The sequence below is a fragment of the Petaurus breviceps genome, unplaced genomic scaffold (genome assembly GCF_028583685.1).
Source record: "Petaurus breviceps papuanus isolate PSGF00001 unplaced genomic scaffold, PetGlider_PUasm1.0 90895, whole genome shotgun sequence".
NCBI lineage: Eukaryota > Metazoa > Chordata > Mammalia > Diprotodontia > Petauridae > Petaurus > Petaurus breviceps.
The window spans coordinates 32,457,969-32,477,506 of NW_027187372.1; the positions used below are offsets into that span (position 1 = coordinate 32,457,969).

At 43.1% G+C, this 19,538-nt stretch overlaps 2 protein-coding genes across 4 annotated transcripts in view; one reads left to right on the plus strand and one right to left on the minus strand.

The window, feature by feature from the left end:
* RHEX (regulator of hemoglobinization and erythroid cell expansion) overlaps nt 1-4,601 on the plus strand; it is a 28,425-nt gene extending 23,824 nt beyond the window's left edge. For all 3 annotated transcript variants that reach the window (XM_069074348.1, XM_069074349.1, XM_069074347.1), the window contains exons 5-6: nt 2,752-2,831; nt 3,727-4,601. In XM_069074348.1, the coding sequence (XP_068930449.1) occupies nt 2,752-2,831; nt 3,727-3,924 (278 nt within the window). In that variant the 3' untranslated portion in view covers nt 3,925-4,601. The remainder of the gene's footprint in view (nt 1-2,751; nt 2,832-3,726) is intronic.
* A 10,331-nt stretch (nt 4,602-14,932) lies between these two features.
* On the minus strand, nt 14,933-19,318 carry AVPR1B (arginine vasopressin receptor 1B). Its single transcript, XM_069074350.1, has 2 exons — nt 18,109-19,318; nt 14,933-15,531 (listed from the first exon to the last, which is right to left on the minus strand). The coding sequence occupies exons 1-2, from the start codon at nt 19,064-19,066 to the stop codon at nt 15,215-15,217; spliced, it is 1,275 nt and encodes a 424-aa protein (XP_068930451.1). The 5' UTR covers nt 19,067-19,318; the 3' UTR covers nt 14,933-15,214.
* Nucleotides 19,319-19,538: the final 220 nt, after the last annotated feature.

Below are 19,538 nucleotides of genomic sequence, written 5' to 3' on the forward strand. Positions count from 1 at the left end.
TCTCTCTCTCTCTCTCTCTCTCTCTCTCTCTTTCTCTCTCTCTCTCTCTCTCTCTTCTCCTCCTCTCCTCGTCTCTCTCTCCCTCTTTCCTCATCTCTCTCTCCCTCCTTCTCATCTCTCTCTTCCTTTCTCCTCATCTCTCTCCCTCTCTCCTCACCTCTCTCTCTCTCTCCCTCCTCTCCTCATCTCTCCCCCCTCCTCATCTCTCTCCCTCTCTCCTCATCTTTCTCTCTCCCTCCTTCTCTCCTCGTCTCTCTCTCCCTTTCTTCTAGTCTCTCCCTCTCTCCTCATCTCTCTCTCTTTCTGTCTCTCTCTCTCTCCCTTTCTCATCTCTGTCTCTGTCTGTCTTTCTGTGTCTCTGTCTGTCTCTCTGTGTCTCTGTCTCTCTCTGTGTCTCTCTCTCTGTCTCTGTCTCTGTCTCTCTCCCTCTCTCCTCATCTCCCTCTCCAAACGTCTCTGGTTTCCTTCAAGCATTGGCTGAAATCTTACCTTCTACAAGAAGCCTTTCCCAGTCCTCCCTAATCTTACTGTATTCCCTCTAATATTATCTCCAACTTAGCCTGTACTTATCTTGTTCACACATAGCTGTTTGCCTGTTGTCTCCCTGCTTAGACTGTGAACTCCTTGAGAGTAGGGACTGTTTTTTGCCTTTTTAAAAATCCCAAGCACTTAGTACACAGTAGACACTTAATAAATGCTTGTTGCCAGACCCTTGGACTCTAGAGCCAGACCTCTTCACGTGTTATCTCCTCCAGCTTTCCAAAGTCAAGGAACATCTAAATATTTGTCAGTAATCTGCAGGAATAGGACAAAATAGAACTGATTCATGTTTCGATATTTCTTAAAGACTTACAAAGCAATTTCCTTATATACTCTTGTGAAGCAGAGACACGAGGGACTGAGGTAAGGAACTGGAGTTTGGATGGAGATGGGAAGTGATTTATCCAAGGTCACAGAGCGAATCAGTGTCCAGCCAGACTCAACTCTTTCTATACACCAGGCTGCCTCCTTAAAAGGCTGTTCCCTTGCAGTCTTCTTCCTGGTTTAATACCCTTTGCCCGGCATTCCTGAACCTTCTGCCTGATCATCTTCTCCTGTCACATTGATACTCTTGGAAAAGAAGCAATTTGTCATAGCAAAAAGAACAGCAAACTCAAAGTAAGAAAATTTGGTTGGGTTCCATTCCTAACCCCATAACTCATATTGTGGCCCTAGACAAATCATTTCACTTTTTTTTTTTTTAAGCAATCGGGGTTAAGTAACTTGCTCAAGGTTACATGGCCAGTTATTATTTCTGGGTGTGGTGCTGAGTATCTGAGCCTGGATTTGATCCAGGTCATCCCGACACTGGAGCTGGTGCTCTTATTCGCTGAGCCACCTGGCCGCCCCTAAGCAATTGAGGTTAAGTAACTTGCTCAAGGTTACACGGCCAGGTGTTTCTGGGTGGGTGCTAAGTGTCTGAGCCCAGGATTCATCTCCAGGTCTTCTCAACACTGGAGCCAGTGCTCTTACTCTCTGTGCTACCTGGCCGCCCCTCATTTCACTTTTCTAAGCCTTAGTTTTTCTATCTAGGAAATTAGGTTAATCATAGTTGCTTGCCAACTTTTCAGTTTTGCAAATAAAGTCCTCTGTGTCAGACATCTGCCAGAGCAAGCTTGAGCTGATTGTTAAATTTTTAGTGTGAGCCTTTATACCTAGGAAATCACATGTGGAAATCAGGACTTATTTATCATTTTGTCCATTGTCTAGATTTAAGAAAGTGATGGAAAAATTCTAATATGTATATTAAATTTCAAATTGTGTAGTAGGTACATTTTTTCCTCCAGTTAGTTGTTAAATATTTACCATCATTCCCCCATTTGTGAACCTTAAAGAGAGGCAACTATATGGTACCATAATGCATAGAGAACTAGGCCTGGAGTCAGGAAGACCTGAGTTCAAATTTGACTTCAGACTTTTACTAGCTGTGTGACCCTGGGCAAGTCACTTAACTCCTATTGCCTCCACCAAAAATCCCCTCAAAAAACCAATCCTCCCCTTCCCCTGACAACAAACAAAAAAACCCTTAATATGAGCTATTATGATTATGATTATTTTTATGCCTATAGGATTCAATCAGCCTTTTGGGAGGAGACAATCAGCCATAGCCCAATGGATAAATAATTGGAACTTTTGGTTTTCTTAAGACAGAAGGGGATATCCGTGACCAGACTCTGAGATATTGAGTTTGAATCCTTGTCTTACTATTTCTTATGTGACCTTGGGCTGATCACTTCCCCTCTGTGCCTCAGTTTCCCCCTCTCTTAATGGAGGAGACTAGACTAGATGGTCTCTAGTCCCAAATGGGATCCCAATTTTAAATCCAGCATCCGACTTGATGTGTTGTCCTCTAACGATGCTTTCTCCCTCTGTTCTCTACCTTTCTCTGTTGTCATTCTCCCTCTTGTTCTCTCTGTCTCTGTGACCTTGTCTCTTTATGTCTTTATCTAATTCATCCTCTGTCCTTCACTGTCATTGTTTCCAAGTCACCACCCTCCATTCCCTCTCATTTTGACCATGTTTTTGCCTTTCATTGTATTGCCAGGACTTGGGACATAGGAAGCGTTTAATCGATATGCATTGATTGACTGTTTCCCCTGGAAGAAGAATGGTTTATGGAGTCCTCTGTAAACTAAGGGCGTTGGCCCAGGTAACCTCTAAGCCCTCATCTAATTCTAATGTGCTCTAATTCTACGACATTCTCTCCCCCAGATGACAGTGGCAGTGACAGCGATTCCTCCTCAGACAGCTCTGATAGTTCAGAAAGCTGTCCTCCTGTTTCCACCAGCAAGGTAAGAAGGCCTTCCAGGGGCCAAAGCAACTATTGGAGAAGTGAGCCCCGGTGGGGTGGGCAGAGTACTCCAGGCTATAGGGAGTTGGCATGGGAAACAGATATCTCAGGAAGAAATGGCCAAGGAAGTAGGAGCAGAGGGCAGGACAGAAAAGATAGTAAATCATCCAACTTCCTGTTAGATATGAGTGGTCTGATTTCCTCCTCCAGGTTTGAACAGAAAGAGATAGGAGACAAAATGAGGTCTGAGCTGACTACCAAAATGAATATGCCAATGAAGAGCCCTCAGTCCTACTCTCTTGGGTATAGTCAGGCCTGTAATGCTGGTACCCTAGGGAGATGAGTCCCTGGGCTTCTCCCCACCCACTTGGTGAACCACCATCGCCGTCCAACCCTGCCCACACACCACACACCACTCAAATGAAGTCAGCTTTCCCTTCCACATTGCAACTTTCCCCATTGAAGTTCCATATATTGTGGGTCAGCATAAGAAATTAAATGGGAATTGGGGGGGGCAGTTTTGTGGAAGCTACAAACAACATGCAAAGGCCAGCAGAAGGCACAGAGCCTATGACCAAATACTTAACCCAAATTTGAAAACAAGGCACTGTAAATACCAAATAAAAGAAAAAGAAAAATGCATACTTCTTCCCTGGTACAAAGGGAGGGACAAAAATTTTTATGCAGATTTGCCAGGTCACTAAGGTACTGCATTCCTAATCCCTGTTTGTGGAACTGTGATGTGGGTTTCAGCATCTTTTTTCTCTAAATAATTATCCCATTGCCCCTACCCTGAATATACAAGAGGTAAACATTTTGTGCTATAGTCTACCCATCCACCCGATCCACAGTGGATTTCAGCTCCTGATCTTCTGCTTTCTCTTTGGTGTTCCTAGGCACCCAAGGACATGAATTACAGCACCCTGGTCTTTCCAGCCACTGTTTCCAGAAAGATTTTGTCTCCTGAGGACTATGAGAACATAAAGGCAGCTGGTGATTATGTCAATGTGGACCCCAAGAAGCATATGAGTAATGCCTGGGATTTCAATTGCTCCTTCCCTGAGCCAGTGGAATACACAGAAGTGGCGATGTGAATTCTGACAACCAAGTGGGGCTCCCTTCTCTACAAATTCTTGGATTTGATTTGGAAGGGGTTGCTTTCACTAATAAACACAAAGAAACAACTTAGAGCACAAAAGATTCAGGTTAGAGGCCAGGTAGAATTGTTAAGATGCTGACATTGAACATTTTATTAAAGGTGTTAGAATCCATTCTATTCATTTCAAGGAGCATTTATTAAGGGCCTACTATATACAGAAAACCAAACTGGGTGCTGGGATTTTATGGTCCTTAGCAAGCCTAAGCTCTGCTAAGGGGATATAATGCATTCAGAGATAGCTATGCTACTCAATAATCCTGTTTGTCAAGTCAAGCTGAGAAAAAAGAGAGAGATAAAGACAAAGGAAAGAAAATAAGAGAGGGCCATTGAGGCTTTTTTCCTTAAATGCAAAAAAAAAAAAAAAAGGAGCAAAAGAAAGGCCAGAAATGAACACAGACAAGCAGGACAGTTTTGAAAACTGCAGGTTGAATTTATTGTATGTTGAAAAAAAAATGAGCTCTGCAGAATAGAGATTTGTAGTTCTATGTCCAATCTTTCTATTCTAATATACATATATGTGTGTATGTATATATATCTATACATACACACATATAATGAAAGTACTTGTTTTATTTTTGTTTGCTAAGTTCAAAATAAAAATAAAATAAATATATAATGTTTTTGATGCTACATAAGTGCTTCATCATATATTTTTAAAAATCTGTCTCTACAGTACTAGGTGGAATAGTGTATAGAGTGTTGGTCCGGGAGTCAGGAAAAGCTAAGTTGAAAAATGGCCTCAGACATTTACTAGATGTGTGATCCCGGGTCAAGTAACAGTGTCTGTCTCCTTCAGTTTCTTCATCTGCAAAATGGAGGTAACAATAGCACCTGCATCCCAGGGTTGCTGCAAGGATCAAACAGATATTATCTGTAAAATGCTTAGCACAGCGCCTGACACATAGTAGGGGATATATAAATGGTAGCTGTTATTATTATTATTCTTTATGCATTATAGGATTTTCCGCATAGGCATGTGTTGTGTTTTGTCAGAGGCTTTTTTCCCACATCTATTGATATAGTCACATGGCTTTGGATGTTTTTCTTTTTAATATGATTGTGGTAATTGTTTACCTGTGTTAATTGTTGAATCCTTGAGATGGCTCCAACTAGATCATAGTGCATGGCCTGGGAGGAGGAGGTTGGGGGGAAAGTTGCTGTAATCTTTTTGTGAGGATTTTGCACATTTGTAATTTTTGCTTTAATAATCATTAATGATTTTAAAAAGAAGTCAACCAAAAATTAGAGCTCTGGGGATAACTCACAAAATGTATGGTCCCCATATATGTCATAGAGACTTGAGAATATCTGACATAAAATGATTTGCCTAATATCCCTGATGAGTAGAAGGTAGGTGAATGAAGGGTGAGTCTTCTAGGGAGAATGGGCTAATGAGACTTTGGAATGGACTAGGAAAGGATTTGAAACAATTGGCAAAGTGGCTGGAAAGCTGACCTGAGTGAAGCAGTGGGATGCCCTGGGAAAACCCTGGAATTGGAGTCAGGAGAGATCCAGGTTTGAATCCTGCCTTTGTCTCTTACTAGCCATGCCTCTGACCAGGGGCAAGTCCCAATCTCACTGGGCCTCAGTTTCTTTTTCTTTAAAATGGGAACAAGATGTACATAAATGCTTTACCTATTATTAACAATAATTAAGCTCCTCTCTGAGAACTCAGTTTTCTCAAAATGTCTACAATGAGTATTATATTAGGAAGAATTGAAATGACTTTCCTGAGGATACAGAATTAATAAAGACCTAGAGCTATTAATGAATCACTTCTTAACTAAAAATATTAACAATGAACAAATCATGGCACTTTATTAATTGGTAAATACTAATGATTTAATAATGAATAAACATTAATGTTTTATTAACAAATCTAGTTAGTAAATTTCAAAATTTTATAAATCAATTAACATTATTTATCAATTGACAAATAGCTAATAGTTTATTAATTAAGCATGAATATTAATAATGAATAAACATTGATTATTGATTAATTAATTAATTAATAGGGCTAGAACCCTAAATGGCCAATTAGTAAATGGGTAGGCAGATGGTACAGTGGATAGGGTCCCTGGCTTGGAATCAAAAAGGCCTAAATTCAAATTCTGCCTTGGGCCCTGGGTAAAACACTTCGTCTCAGCCTCAGTTTTCTCTATAAAACGAGTAAATTGGGTATGCAGTGTAATAGATACACTCTATTCTGAAAAATGAGCTTTCCTCAAAATAACCCTTTGAAGTAGCTAGCACCTGTTATGACTTCTGGATTATTACTGGCTGTGGAGGTGGCCGAATGATGGGGAGTGGGAGAATCCCAAAGGAGCAACCATTGACCAGTTCATAAATGCTAAGACTTTCAGAACTATGCCGCCATCTGGTGACTGCAGGCAGAACTCCCAGCTCCAAAGTTAACTCCTTTGTTGTTTGTCCTTCATTCTCAAAGACAACCATGACGTCAGAGAGTTGATGCCTTCACTTGCAAGTGAGTTGGATTTAAGTGAGGCAGGGCTGTGCAAAGTCACCAGCCTCACTCTCTTCTCTGGAGCCATCTAGGTCCAGTGACCAGATACAGATCAGGACCATGGAGTGGGTTGGAAGGAGGATGAATGAAACATCTAAAGTAAACATGCTCTAACCTCTCAGAACCTCTATCCCATGTTGCCACTCATGCTATTTCTGCATTTTTTTTTAAGGTCAGGCTAGTTTCCCACTTGGTTATTAGAGTATGATTTGGGGGTGGGGTAGGAGGTTGGATAGGAGGGAAGATGAAGCCTTCTCTGCCTGCCCATCTTCTCCCCAGCAAAAATCTTCCATAACTGTAAGGTAATGCCTAAAATTCCTCTAAATGGATTAAGCAGGATTAATCAGGGACAGAATCTTCTCTCTGCAGAGAGGTTAGGGTTAAAATGCAAATATTCCTGGGAGCTGTAATACACTTATTTAAATTCACACTATGGTGCACATGACTTAGAGGTGGACCTTTGTAAACTTTGATAGAGGATGGGGAGAAAGAGGAAGGCCACCCATAGATCAGAGGTAAAATAGTAGAGAAAAGGGACAATGGGGGCCACAGAAATAACCCATTATAAGTTACAGAACTGGAATATCATCCAATGATAGCATCTGTAAATCCCCAAAGTTGGAAGGGACCTCAGAAGTCATTTGGTCCAATCTATGCACCATAAGGAACTCCCTCAATTCTATCCCCAACAAGGACTCATCTGGAGGTCATCGAGGAAGACTTTTGGTGAAGGACTTACTAACCCCCTAGGCATCCTGTTCCACTTTGGAAATGCTCGAATTATTTGAAGAGCTGTTCTTTACATCAAGACTAAAGCTGTCTCTCCACATCTTGTACCCATTGTTGCTAATCCTGGCCTCTAAGGTCAAGCAAACCAAATCTAGGCCCTGCATCTCTCCTGTGCTCCAACCCTTTAAACATTTAAAGACAGAACTGCTTCCTTTTCTCTCTCCTTGGTTGGCCATCAGGACCTTATGGTCTTAAAGAAGGACAATGCCTTCTGCCCCTGTTTTTGAAAATGAATCAAGTAATCAAATCAACAAGCATTTATTAATTAATCTCTATGTGCCAAGCACTGTACTATGAACAGAGGATACAAAGAGAGGCAGAAACAGTCCTATCCTCAAGGTGCTTACGTTCTAATAATCGAGGAAACACGCAGATATTAAATGGGTACATACAGCACATATGCAGAGAAAAACGGAGGGTGCCTTAGAAGGGGAAGGCAATTGGTTTAGGTAACATGAGAGTAAATTGGTTTCTGAATGTTTCATAGAATTCACTTTATTTTTTTTTAATGGGCATTTTCATATACAACAGTAAGACAGAAAGCTAGAACCATACATGAAACTTCAGACCTCTTTATTGTAAATAGAATTCACCTGTAAGTCCATCCAGGCCTGGGTTTGTCTCTCTCTCTCTCTCTCTCTCTCTCAATCCCTCTGTCTCTCTGTCTCTGTTTCTGTCTCTCTCTCTGTCTCTGTCTCTGTCTCACACACACCCCCTTTGGGAGTTAATTTATGGCTTATTGGTTTCCTTTTCTGAAATCAGGTTTGATGGAATCCTAATAAAGCTGCCCCCAGACTCAATATAACCACTACTCATAGCTAGCTGATGCCCTCAGATCCAATTCAAATTTTCTATTTCTTATTTTGTTGATCAGGATATTTTCCATTTCTTTAAGTAGTCATCCACTGACTATAACTGTTTTGTTGGCATATAATTGGGTGAAATTGCTTCTAACAATTTCCTCATCTGCTGTGAATTCTCCTTTTTCCTTTTTTATTTGGATAACTTGGTTTTCTTTTTTTGAATATTTCTTTTTCTTAACCCCATCCCCTCTTTCTTAACCCTCACCCTGCCAAGGCTAAATAAACATCTCCAGTTCTTCAACATCCTTGTCTAGCAAAACCCTCATTTGACAGATGAAGAAACTGAGGCCAAGAGAGGGAAAGATATTCTGCCTCTCTACCCCCATACAGGTATAGCACAATGTTATGTGAAGCCACACTATCTGACTCCGAATCTGGTGTTCTTTCAATAACACAACACTACCCTTTCATAACTCCAATGAGGAGCCATGCTAATTCTAGGACTTCCTCTGTTCCTCTTTACCCAACAGGCTCCATGGAACTCTGCACCCGAGTTAGGTTTCCAACAGATCCTGACAGAGGAATCCTCCTCAACAATCATGCTGTCATGGGAAGAGTCCTGGGTTTGGAATCAAAGCATCTGGGTTAGAATCTTGACCCTGCTCCTTTTGTCTTTCTATTTTCTCTTTTAAAAATTTATTGATACTTTTTTGTTTTTACATTACCTTCATCTCCTAAGCCATCCCTCCTCCCTTCCCTACTCATCCAACTATATATTCTTACAGCAAAGAACGAGAGAGAGAAAACAGTTCAGGAAAACATCAGCAATGTCTGACAGAATATTCGATGTTCCACATACACAATGCAAAGACAGGAGGAAGGTTCACTTTCTTGGCGTCTCCTGGGGAAAGCTTTTGACAGCTTCTTGTTACCTATCTGTGCAGCTGGGCCAGTCACTACACTTTCCTACACCTCAGTTTCCTCATCTGAATGCAACCCCTGTGACACTATTTAAGCCCAGGAGCAATATAATGAGTCCTAAGGTCTACAGGGTTCCCTGCTTATAGGAACTTTATAAGAAAAAAAAGTTTATCAGTTCAATCACAATTGCTCTGGGTTTCCTAGTTAGAAAAGTATCTCACATTTAGGCAGAGGTTGGGCCTTCTGCTTAACTACCTCCACTGGCGTCTTTGTGGTAGAGGGAAATTTCAGTTTACTGGAAAGGGTTTGCCTCATTTACTCTTTCAAATGAAAGGCATTTAGCTAAACTCCTTAGAGGAATTTCTTTCAGGGAAAGGAGAGATTTAATTCCAGCTTAGGTTTCCTTCACAGAATACACATTCTGGTCATAAAAGGGGTGGGAGTGGGGCAGTAGTACTTAAATGTAGAGCTCCACAAAGAAGCCAAAAATAAATAAATAAATAAAACACGTCTATGGGAAACTTCTTCCTGCAAACAGGGTTGTGAATTACCCTTTTGTCATATGCACTCCCTAAGCTTGAGCCCACTTTCCCCTGGATGTTATATGTTTTTATGGGAGTGTCTGTCACAGACTTTGGGGGGGGATGTTTTATACCTTTTTTTTTTTATAAAAAATACCCCATTCTAAAAGCTGCTTGTGATGGGGTGCTTGGGATCTATGTTTGTAAAATCAATTTGTAATACCAATTTGTAACATCAGTAATGATGGGGTGCTTGGGATCTATGTTTGTAACATCAATTTGTAAAACTTTGTAACATCAGTCTGTAAAACCAGTTTGTAAAATCACACTACCGTGCCCCCCCCCCCAACTTCAGAGCATTAGCTCTGCCCCTTCTCCCTACCCGAACTCTGCCTAGCTTCAGAGCATTAACTCTGCCCAGCAACAACTATCTCAGCTTGGAACAATAACAAGCTAGTCCTATGAATCCTTCACAAAAGTATCTATAAACATTCCAGCTTAGGCAACTATTGTTATGTAGAGTCAATGAATCCTTCAGGACCCTATCTCTGGGTTAACTCCTTAGCCTTGGTTCCCAGACATCAATCTTGTCAAACATGACACTGATGGGTGGCAGACTGGGCACTTCTCCATCAGCCCTTGACAGCTAGCTGACGTAGTGACGTTTTAAGCCTAAAACCACACCTCCAGGTAGCCCCCCCCCCTTGGGCTTTTTCCCAGTGAATCATGGGCCATACGCCTGCACAGTTACATTAAAATCACATGTTCCTTTAAACACTGTCCCCACCTTAACTCTTCTCTAATTCCACCCTTAATCACCTAGTTAGCATAATTGGCTCAGGTTCTACTATGGATGATTCCATATAAATCTTAATTCTACCCCTTTGAGGTTGCAGGTCCCCCTAAAGGACTTTTGCCCGATGTACAGTCTAATAATAAACTTGCAGGTCCCCTAAGGATCCTTGCCCTCTGTAAGGCGTATAATAAACTTTTACAACTCTGACTCCAAGTTAGCCTGGGCCTACTGAATTCTTTCCAGACTGAATCGCACGCTTTCTGGTCTTAGACAGGATCAGAGTTCCTGCTGAACCTCTCAGGAGCCATCCCTCATCACTTGGAGCTGTCTGACTAAATGATCATCAACTAATAATCTTAGCATGACACATAGCCCTGGGGGCTCAGGCCAATGGCTTTAGAGAATCACATTCTATCCCTCAGGGATACCTCCCCCAGAGTCCTGAGGGTGAGATGCCACCTTGCTCTGGGACCCTTCTGAGACTCTTCTCTCAGAGTGGGAGTTGGGACAGGCTACAGGTAAAATGCAAGGGAAGTCAAGCTAGATCAGGGGTTTAAAACTCAAAGAGAAACAAATCCCTGGAGGTATCATATTGACTTAGAAGAAAACAAGTTAACATTGTCTATATTGTATAAACCAGCTAAGTGGCACAGTGGACTGAGCAGTAGGCTTAGAATCAGGAAGATTCATCATCCTGAGTTCAAATCTGGCCTTAGACATTTGCTAGCTATAAATGGCAAGTCAGTTACTTCACCCTATTTGCCTCTGTTTCCTCCCCCATAAAGTGAGCTGGAGAAGAAAATGGCAGACCAACCCAGCATCTTTGCCAAGAAAAGCCCAAATGGTGTCACGAAGGGTCAGACATGACTAGAACAACTGAACTTGTTATATTGTATTTTTATTTATTTATTTAACATTTTCCAAATACATAATTATTCAGGTTAGGCTCCTCTAGGAAGTTTTGTGGCCTCATGCTGCCTGCCAGGGGCAAATATAACCCTTTTTAAAATGAAAACACTTCTTAGAGACTATCAATCAAGCTAAAGTGGGTTTGTGATCTGCTGAGACCTCTACTGTATTTCCCCATTCTAAAATCTTGATTGTCTCATACCAAATGTATTCCCTATAGTGGCCCAGGGACGCTTCAGTGGACAGTAGGGTCTTCAATTTCCTACTCCTTGGTCCTGGGCCTCTGATTTTCAGATAGCTGAATTATATTATACTAGGCTCCATCATTCTAATTCTAGAGCAATTAAAATATGCCTCCTGGGAACGAGACCCACTTACCTGCAGTTATTCAATTTAGGGCTTCTTGACCACTAAGAATGAAAAGGAATGTACTCAAAGGTCCAATTAAATATGGGCAGAGACAAGAGATGAGAGACCCAATATGACTGGAAGGAGAAGGGGATTACATATTAGTGAGCAAATGTGAAACTGTCACAAACCAAGATTATAGGAGCCACAGAACTGATGCAGGTCCCTGGGTACAACTGGCTGGGGTGATCACACATATAGGGTCACATAATGTCTGAGTTGGGAGAGACTTTAGAGGTCACCCAGTACAATCCTTCATTTTAGAGATAAGAAAAATGAAACAGAGAGTGATTCAACCAATCTCCCAGTCTTTCTACTACTAGGTCTTCTATGTCTAAATGCATGGATCTTTCCACTACCCCATAAAATGGATTCAGCCTTTTTTTTTTTAAATAAAGCCTGAGGTGGAACTGGCAGTAAACTCACTAATTCTATTTACAAAGCAATACCATCTCTAATCAAAATCTTATTGGAAACGGATGGGAGGGAGCTTGGGGGAGAGGATTCTGTCCAAAGAGACATGAGCTTCTAATTTTATTTAGAGGCAGAATGGATGATTCTCCTTTAATAAAATTCACATCAGCCATCAGCTGTGAAAGGTCAGAGACTCATCCTCCATAGCAGCCTGTGAAGGGATATCAGTTCTCCATGAACTTGGTTTCTTCAAAAATATATTCTGATAACTATAGTTCAATATAAGTGGTTTCCTTTGTAATCCTATGTGATCTTATACATTTAAAAATGGTATTCTAAGAAAAGGTTCAAAGGCTTCACTAGACAACCAGAAAGATCCAGATTAAGAACCCCTGCTCTAAGGCAAGAGTGGCCAGTCTGATCACCGTAGGAGCCAGAATCGGCCAAGTATCCTTATTTCACTGCCCAAACAATACAGAGTTCTATGAAAACATTTTTCTCTATTGGAGTCTAGTTGAAGAACTGTAGTGAATCTCTACTTTGTATTATCATTATTGAACTTTGAAAGGTCATACCTATCTCTAATCACATCAATGTAAATTCACAGTGACTTATTTTTTTCCCCTTCATGATTGCTTCAAGAACCATGATGATTCATAGTTGCCCAGGGTTCTGGGGCTAAGATCTAGACTCCCTTGCTTTAGGGTTAAGGGGATCACTCAGGGCAGACCCAAAAGATTCAGTGACCTAGACCCCATCAAGTACAACCATAAGACAAGTAGGCAAGGTTCAGCTCAAGGCTCCCTTGGTTCAAGCTAAAGAAACCCCTCTCATTCTCTCTTGTGTTTATGAAGTCCCCCCTCAACAGGGACATAGCTCCTGAAGCTAAATCATCATCATTTCTTTCCCTTCACAGTTCCTCAAAGCATTTAGAGTAAGTAATGCTCTCTGAATCCCCACTTGGAATTCATTGAAAGGGCCTTTGAGGTCAACTACTCCAACCACCTCATTTTATAAAAGAGTCCCAGAGAAGTGAATGCTTTGTCTATGGTGGCACAGGCATAGCTCTAAATAACAGAATTGGGGTTTGTATTCAGGTGTCCTGGCTCCAAAGCCAAGGCTCTTGCCACAATATGACCCTTTCCACCCCTTCATTCTCCCTCCATCAGGGCCCAGGCCCCCATGATCTTTTTTTTTTTAAAGCAATTGGGGTTAAGTAACTTGCTCAAGGTTACATGGCCAGGTGTTTCTGGGTGGGTGCTAAGTGTCTGAGCCCGGGATTCGATCTCCAGGTCTTCTCAACACTGAAGCCGGTGCTCTTACTCGCTGTGCTACCTGCTGCCTCCCCTATGATCTTTTTTCCCTGAGTGACTCCAGTCCCTGCCCCTACTTCTGAGGAGGGACTCATCCCCAACTCAGTGAGGTAGAATAAAAAGAAGACTGAGTTTGGATATGAGACAGTAGGGTTCAAATTACACACAGGTCATGTGACCTTGGGCAAATGTAATGCTCTCTGGGTCTCATTTTGTTCTACTGCAAAATCAGAGCATTAGACTGTGGTCTTTAATGCCCCTTTCAGTTCTAAATCCTATTGCTCAAAGGTTCAAGCAAGCCCCTTGGTGCTTCATAATGAGCTGATTCTCGATTCACTTTACCCACTCCTAAGAGTATAGAATAGTGGCTAGGAATGCTGGCTTGGAATCAGCAAATCCTACCTTAGATACTTACTAGGTCTGTGACTGCAAACAAGTCTTTCTGCCTCTCTGTTACTCAGTTTCTTCATATGTAAAACGAAGGGCCTTGGACTTTATGGCATCTAAGTTCCCTTCCAGATCTAAAATATCCTATAACTTTCTGGTTTTATAAGTATAGTTTCTGGTCCTTTGGTCACTGATGAGCTTGACATTCCTCTGGAAATATGAGACCTGGGTTAATCTCTGGTCATGCCAACCTCAGATCTGAGACAATGGGATCTCCCATCACCGTTAACATCCTCCTCTACTGGTACCTCTGAACGATTTGGGGTGAAATCCACACAACTCTGGCAGCATCTCCCAGGGGTGCTGTTGTTCGTCCTTCGTTTCTGAAGAGAACCAATCAATGACATCATGGGTGATGTTCTGACTCCTGCATGAACTGGATTTAAGGGAGGCAGAATTGCACAGAGTCCTCAGTCTCACTCTCTCTTCCAGATTCATCAAAGTCCAGTGACAGGACAAAGGTCAAGATGACTGTCAGTGGCCCAGGATGCAGTAGATGACCTTGGCATCTTCAATGTCTAACCAAGCTCCAAGCACTCCACAATGCCTGCTTCAGCTGCCTTCATAGCCATTGGAACAAATTGTTCTTATCTGCCTATTCCAAAGGGGCGACTTCACATGCTTGGGGTCAGTACCCCAGCTAAATCACTGAGGTGTTTGAGGCTTGTCAGTTACCCTCAACTTGACTTGGCTTGTCTGCTGAGAAGGTTGACTGGGGTATAGCCACTGAATATGCTACAGCTCCTTGGAGCCACAGGTGAGAGTGGGTAATGGACACCAAAGTTGTATGAGCAGCCCTGAAAAGGGCTCAGCTCTAGGCTCGAGGTCTCCCCTAACACCAGGGTAGAAAGGCTTTGAATACAGGCCTGGTGATAATTTGTACATCTATGATCTAGATGAAGTTTGGAGAAGTATATCCTCAGACTGTCCGCAAGACAATGATTTTTTTTTTTTAAGTCAAAGCACCTCTCAGAGACTATTAATCAAGCTAAAGTGGGTTTGTGATCTGCTGAGGAAGGAACAATATCAGTAAAGCCAGAGATTCTTGAAGTGAAGGAGATGGGGGGTTCTGCTCTACAGGACTGAATCTCAAGCTTCCAAGACGGGTCACATGAGCCAGCAGGAGCTGGACATCTTATAACAAAGAGACACAGTCACATGTGGTCATCTGAAATGCACATGTGTTTGAAGCACCCTAGGAGGGCATTGGCTTCTGGAATGTCCCTACATTAAGGACCAGGATGACCCAGCCAGTACTTCCACCTTCAAGAGGTATCACTCTAAATTACTCCCTGTCCCTCTTCCCACTTCTACTAAGTCAGATGGACAGAAGGCTCTCCCCCCAAAACAAAAGACACTATCTGCATCTCCAGGGATCTCCTAGAGGGCTCTGGTCTCAGTGATGGCGTCCTCATTGGGTGCACAGGAATCCTTTAGGTTTTCTTCTGTCTGGGGGCTCCCACTGAGGCTGAGGTGGGGGGCATGGCTGAGCCGGCTGAGGAAGGTGGTCCGACGACTGGACAGGCTGCCATTGGAGAGCTGTCTCTTCAAGCTGGTTCGGGGCCGCCTGCAGCAGGAGAGGTCACGAATTGGGGCTGGCAGCAGGTAGCTGCTAAAACACATGTAGATCCAGGGGTTACAGCAGCTGCTGAGGTTGCCCAGGAGCATGGTGATGGTGAAAGCCACGTTGGTGGAGTCTGCCAAAGGAGAAACACAGGAAGTCAGTCAGAGGCAGAGAGGGGTCATGGAGTCAGGGAGGTCTGAGGTCAAATCTTACCTGTCTTACAGCTTACTAGCTGAACAAGTCTCTTAATCACTCTCAGCTTGTTTCCTCATCTGTAAATGGGGATAATATCACTACCTATAAGGTACTTGTGACAATGAAATGGGATAATATATGTAAAATGCTTTGAAAACCTTGAAGTCAGTTGGGCATTAAGTGCATTCATTAAGTGCATACTATATGCTGAGGACACAAGGGAGGAGGTATTAATTATCTTCCTCCCCATCCTCATCATCATTAGAGGAAGAGGAGTCAAAACTGTTTTTTGGGGGGCCAGTGCAAGCAAATAATAATGACTACAACAAAAATTGAACAATTCACATTTAAACAGGGTGTTCCCAAAGTTTCAGTGCAGCTGTAGGCTTTAGACTTGGGGAACACCCTGTATGTGGCTTTATGGTTTACAAAGCACTTTCCTTGCAACATCTCTATGGTGTATGAAGAGCAAGTATTATTATCCCCATTTTAAAGATGAGGAAACCGAGGTTACCCTAACTAATAAAGGCTGAAGTCTAGATTCACAACCTGCCCTGGGATCATAGAAGAATGGAGTTAGAACAGGCAGAGGCCGAAGAGGTCACCTAATCTAAACCCTTCATTTTACCAGTGAGGACACCATCTTGTCCATTGTCATAGAGGAACCAAGTAGCAAGGCTGGGGTTTGAACACCTGGCCTGTGACTCCAGGTTCACTGCTCTTCTACTATAGTGAAATATAAAGTGAAGTTAAATAAAATAATTTCATATTAACAATGTAGTAGAGTTACTAATAATATACATACATGTATTATATGTATGTGTTAATATATAGAGATATAGTTTTTATATAGAAATTTATAGTTTTATATATGAATATAGTTTATATATAATATATATTTGTGTGTACAAATAAATAGCATTTTTATATGGCGATGGTGGTGTTCAATTGTCAGTTGTGTCCAACTCTTTGTGACCCCATTTGGGATTTTCTTGGCAAAGATACTGGAGTCATTTGCCATGTCCTTCTCCAGCTCATTTTACAGGGGAGGAAACTGAGGCAAACAGGGTTAAGTGACTTGCCCAGGGACACACAGCTAGCAATTCTCTGAAGCCGAATTTGAATTCATGAAAATGAGTCTTCCTGATTCCAAACCCAGTGCTCTATGCACTGTGCCATTAATTGCTAATTTTTCTGGGCAGTGCCAAACTCACCATTTGCCAGATATAAGCATTGTCTACTTTAGAGGTAGGATTTGGCTTTGGACCAAATTATATTAAGGGAGAGATATAAGAAAGGAGAGGCTGATCCATTCCCTAAAAAGCTGATGGGAATTGGGCAGCCCTGTGTCTGATAGTCAGGAAACTTTAAGGCAGTCCTAGTCTCCTGTCCTCTTTCCCCATACCTACCTACCTACCTACTTAAAAAAAATCACTTAACCTCCCTTGATCTCAACGTCTTCACCTATAAAATGATGGAGCTGGATTAGATGACCTCTGAAGTCCTTTCTAGGTCTGGATCTGTGATCACATGATCCTTCAGTCTATCTCTCCAACCCCCAGTTTCCTCACCTTTAAAAATGGAGATAATGCCTATAAGGACCTACCTCACAAGACTGTTATGAGAAAAGATAAAATGAGGTCATATACAGAAAATGGCTTGTGAATGCTAAAGTGCTCTGTCAATATCAGCTCCAGTGTTTTTGCCATTCTGATCAAGAAGGGGCCTTGAAAGGCTTTCAGGAGGATCCTCTCCCAAGGCCTCTTGAGAACAACTGTTGAATCCTGTACGTACAAGTATATATAGAAGGATGTGCATTGTACTGTACTGACACAAAATTGGATGAAAGTTCAGCTGTAACAGATAGGACAAGGAACTCAGAGTCAAAAAAGCCTGGGTTCCACTCCCTCCTCAGACGCTTCCTAGCTGTATGAGTGTATCCTCATCTGTGAAATGGGAATGAAAATGGTACCTCTCTCACAGTTGGTGAGCGGCCAGTGAGATATGAGAAAGGGGCTTTGCAGACCTTAACTATGATATGTAAATGTTGGATATTATTACCATTATTCATCTAACCCAGATCTGACCAAGAATCACCAATATCCACAGAGTTCACAACCCCCCAGAATGAGGTACCCCCACTTCTCTCCACAGCAGCAGAAATGCTTTTGAATAATTTTGTCTGAACACTCAGCACTCCCCTCAGGTAATCTCTCTTTTCCCACTCCTTACCTCCCCCCAGACCACAAAGCTTAGGACAGAGCTAGGATTCCTGGGTGACATAAAAGAGCGCCTTCGGGCTCAGGCCACAACTACTCCCTTCCTGACACCCACTCTTGAATGGCAGAAACAATGTGGGTTCTCTCTCAAACCATGTAGTAAATCATTGGTTGCTTCTCGGAGAGGCCCACCATTGGTTTTGCCTTGGAAGAAAGCTTTTCCTTTGAGGAAAGGCCAGGGGAGGGACATGGTATCCAAGCCTCCAACCTTCCCCCCAACACACATATCCACTTGCCTTCATCAGGAGCATTCTCATCCCACACTGACCACATCTGGACACTGAAGAAAGGCGCCCAGCAGGCAATGTAAGCCAACACAATGACAAAGGTCATCTTCACAGTTCGGATCTTTGCTCGGGAGATGGTGCTGATGCTACTGACTCGAGATGACAAGGCCCGGTTGGCTCCAGTTAGAGCCTGGAATGAGGTACCCCCTCCCTGTACAGCCCCTCGGCCTCTTCCTCCCACTCCCCAAGCTTGAGTCTTGCCCTTCAGGTTTTTGCAGATCTCATAGCAGATGAGGCTGTAACAGGCTATGAGTACGACCACAGGAAGGACAAAGATGGCTAGTGTTGTCCATGTGATATAGGCCTGAAGTCCCCAGGAGAAGCGGAAGTCAGCCCAGCAGTCTAGCACCCCAGTACCTTGTCTCACCTCCCTTAGTGAGAAGATGAAGACCTGGGGGAGGCTGAGGCCAGCGGCAAGTAGCCAGGTGGCAATAATGAGGGGGTAGGCAGATCGGCTGGGCTGGTGGAGGGTCCGAAGTGGGTGGCAGACAGCTAGGTAGCGGTCCAGCGTCATGACCAGCAGCATGTAGGTGGAGGCAAACATGCTCAGGGCCTGTAGGTACTTGACCACCCGGCAGAGGAGGTCCGACCCCTGGAAACGGTAGGTGATGTCCCACAGCAGTTGGGGCAACACTTGGAAGAGTGCCACACACAGGTCAGTCAGGGCTAGGTGCATCACAAAAAGGTGCATCCGGGAATGCTTGCGGCCTGGCCAGCCCAGGGCCAAGAGCACCACTGCATTGCCCCCAGTGGCCAGCACCAGGATGGTAGCAAGCACAGCAATCTCCACTTTGGCCAGCTCCTCATCCCGACCCAGCCAGGGCATGGTGGCATTTGGGGGCAAGGGGGAGCTCCCTGGGGTGGTGTTGACATTCTGGAGAGGGAAGTTATCCATGGGATGGTGCATAAGAGGATAAATGAAAGGATGGAGAGGAGGGAGATGTTAAGGGAGTGGAGGGGAGAGGTGAAGAGGTGGTAGGGGATGGAAAGAAAGGAGGATGGGAGGATAGATTGGACAATGGTGGCTTGAAATAAAAAAAAAAACTGGTAAAGTGGGGAAGAGGAAGAAAAGAAATTTGGAAGAGGAAGAAGAGTTTGTGGAAGCAGAGGAAAGGCTACAAAAGGTAATTAGATGGGGGGGGCAGAAATAGAGTCAGGGTGTACAGATGGAGGTTCAAAAAGGGAAGGGAGAACTGGGTTTGAGCTGGAGAGTCAAGAAAAGATAAAGAAGCAAGAGAACACTAAGGGGATGATCGAGGTGTTTGGTAAGCAAGCTGCAGGCAGAGAAAGCCACCCCACCCCTAAATTCGGCTTTTCCCCAACTTTCCTTGGGAAGCCGTTCTGCCAGTGCCCAGCTCCTGCTCCCTGGAGTGGGAAGG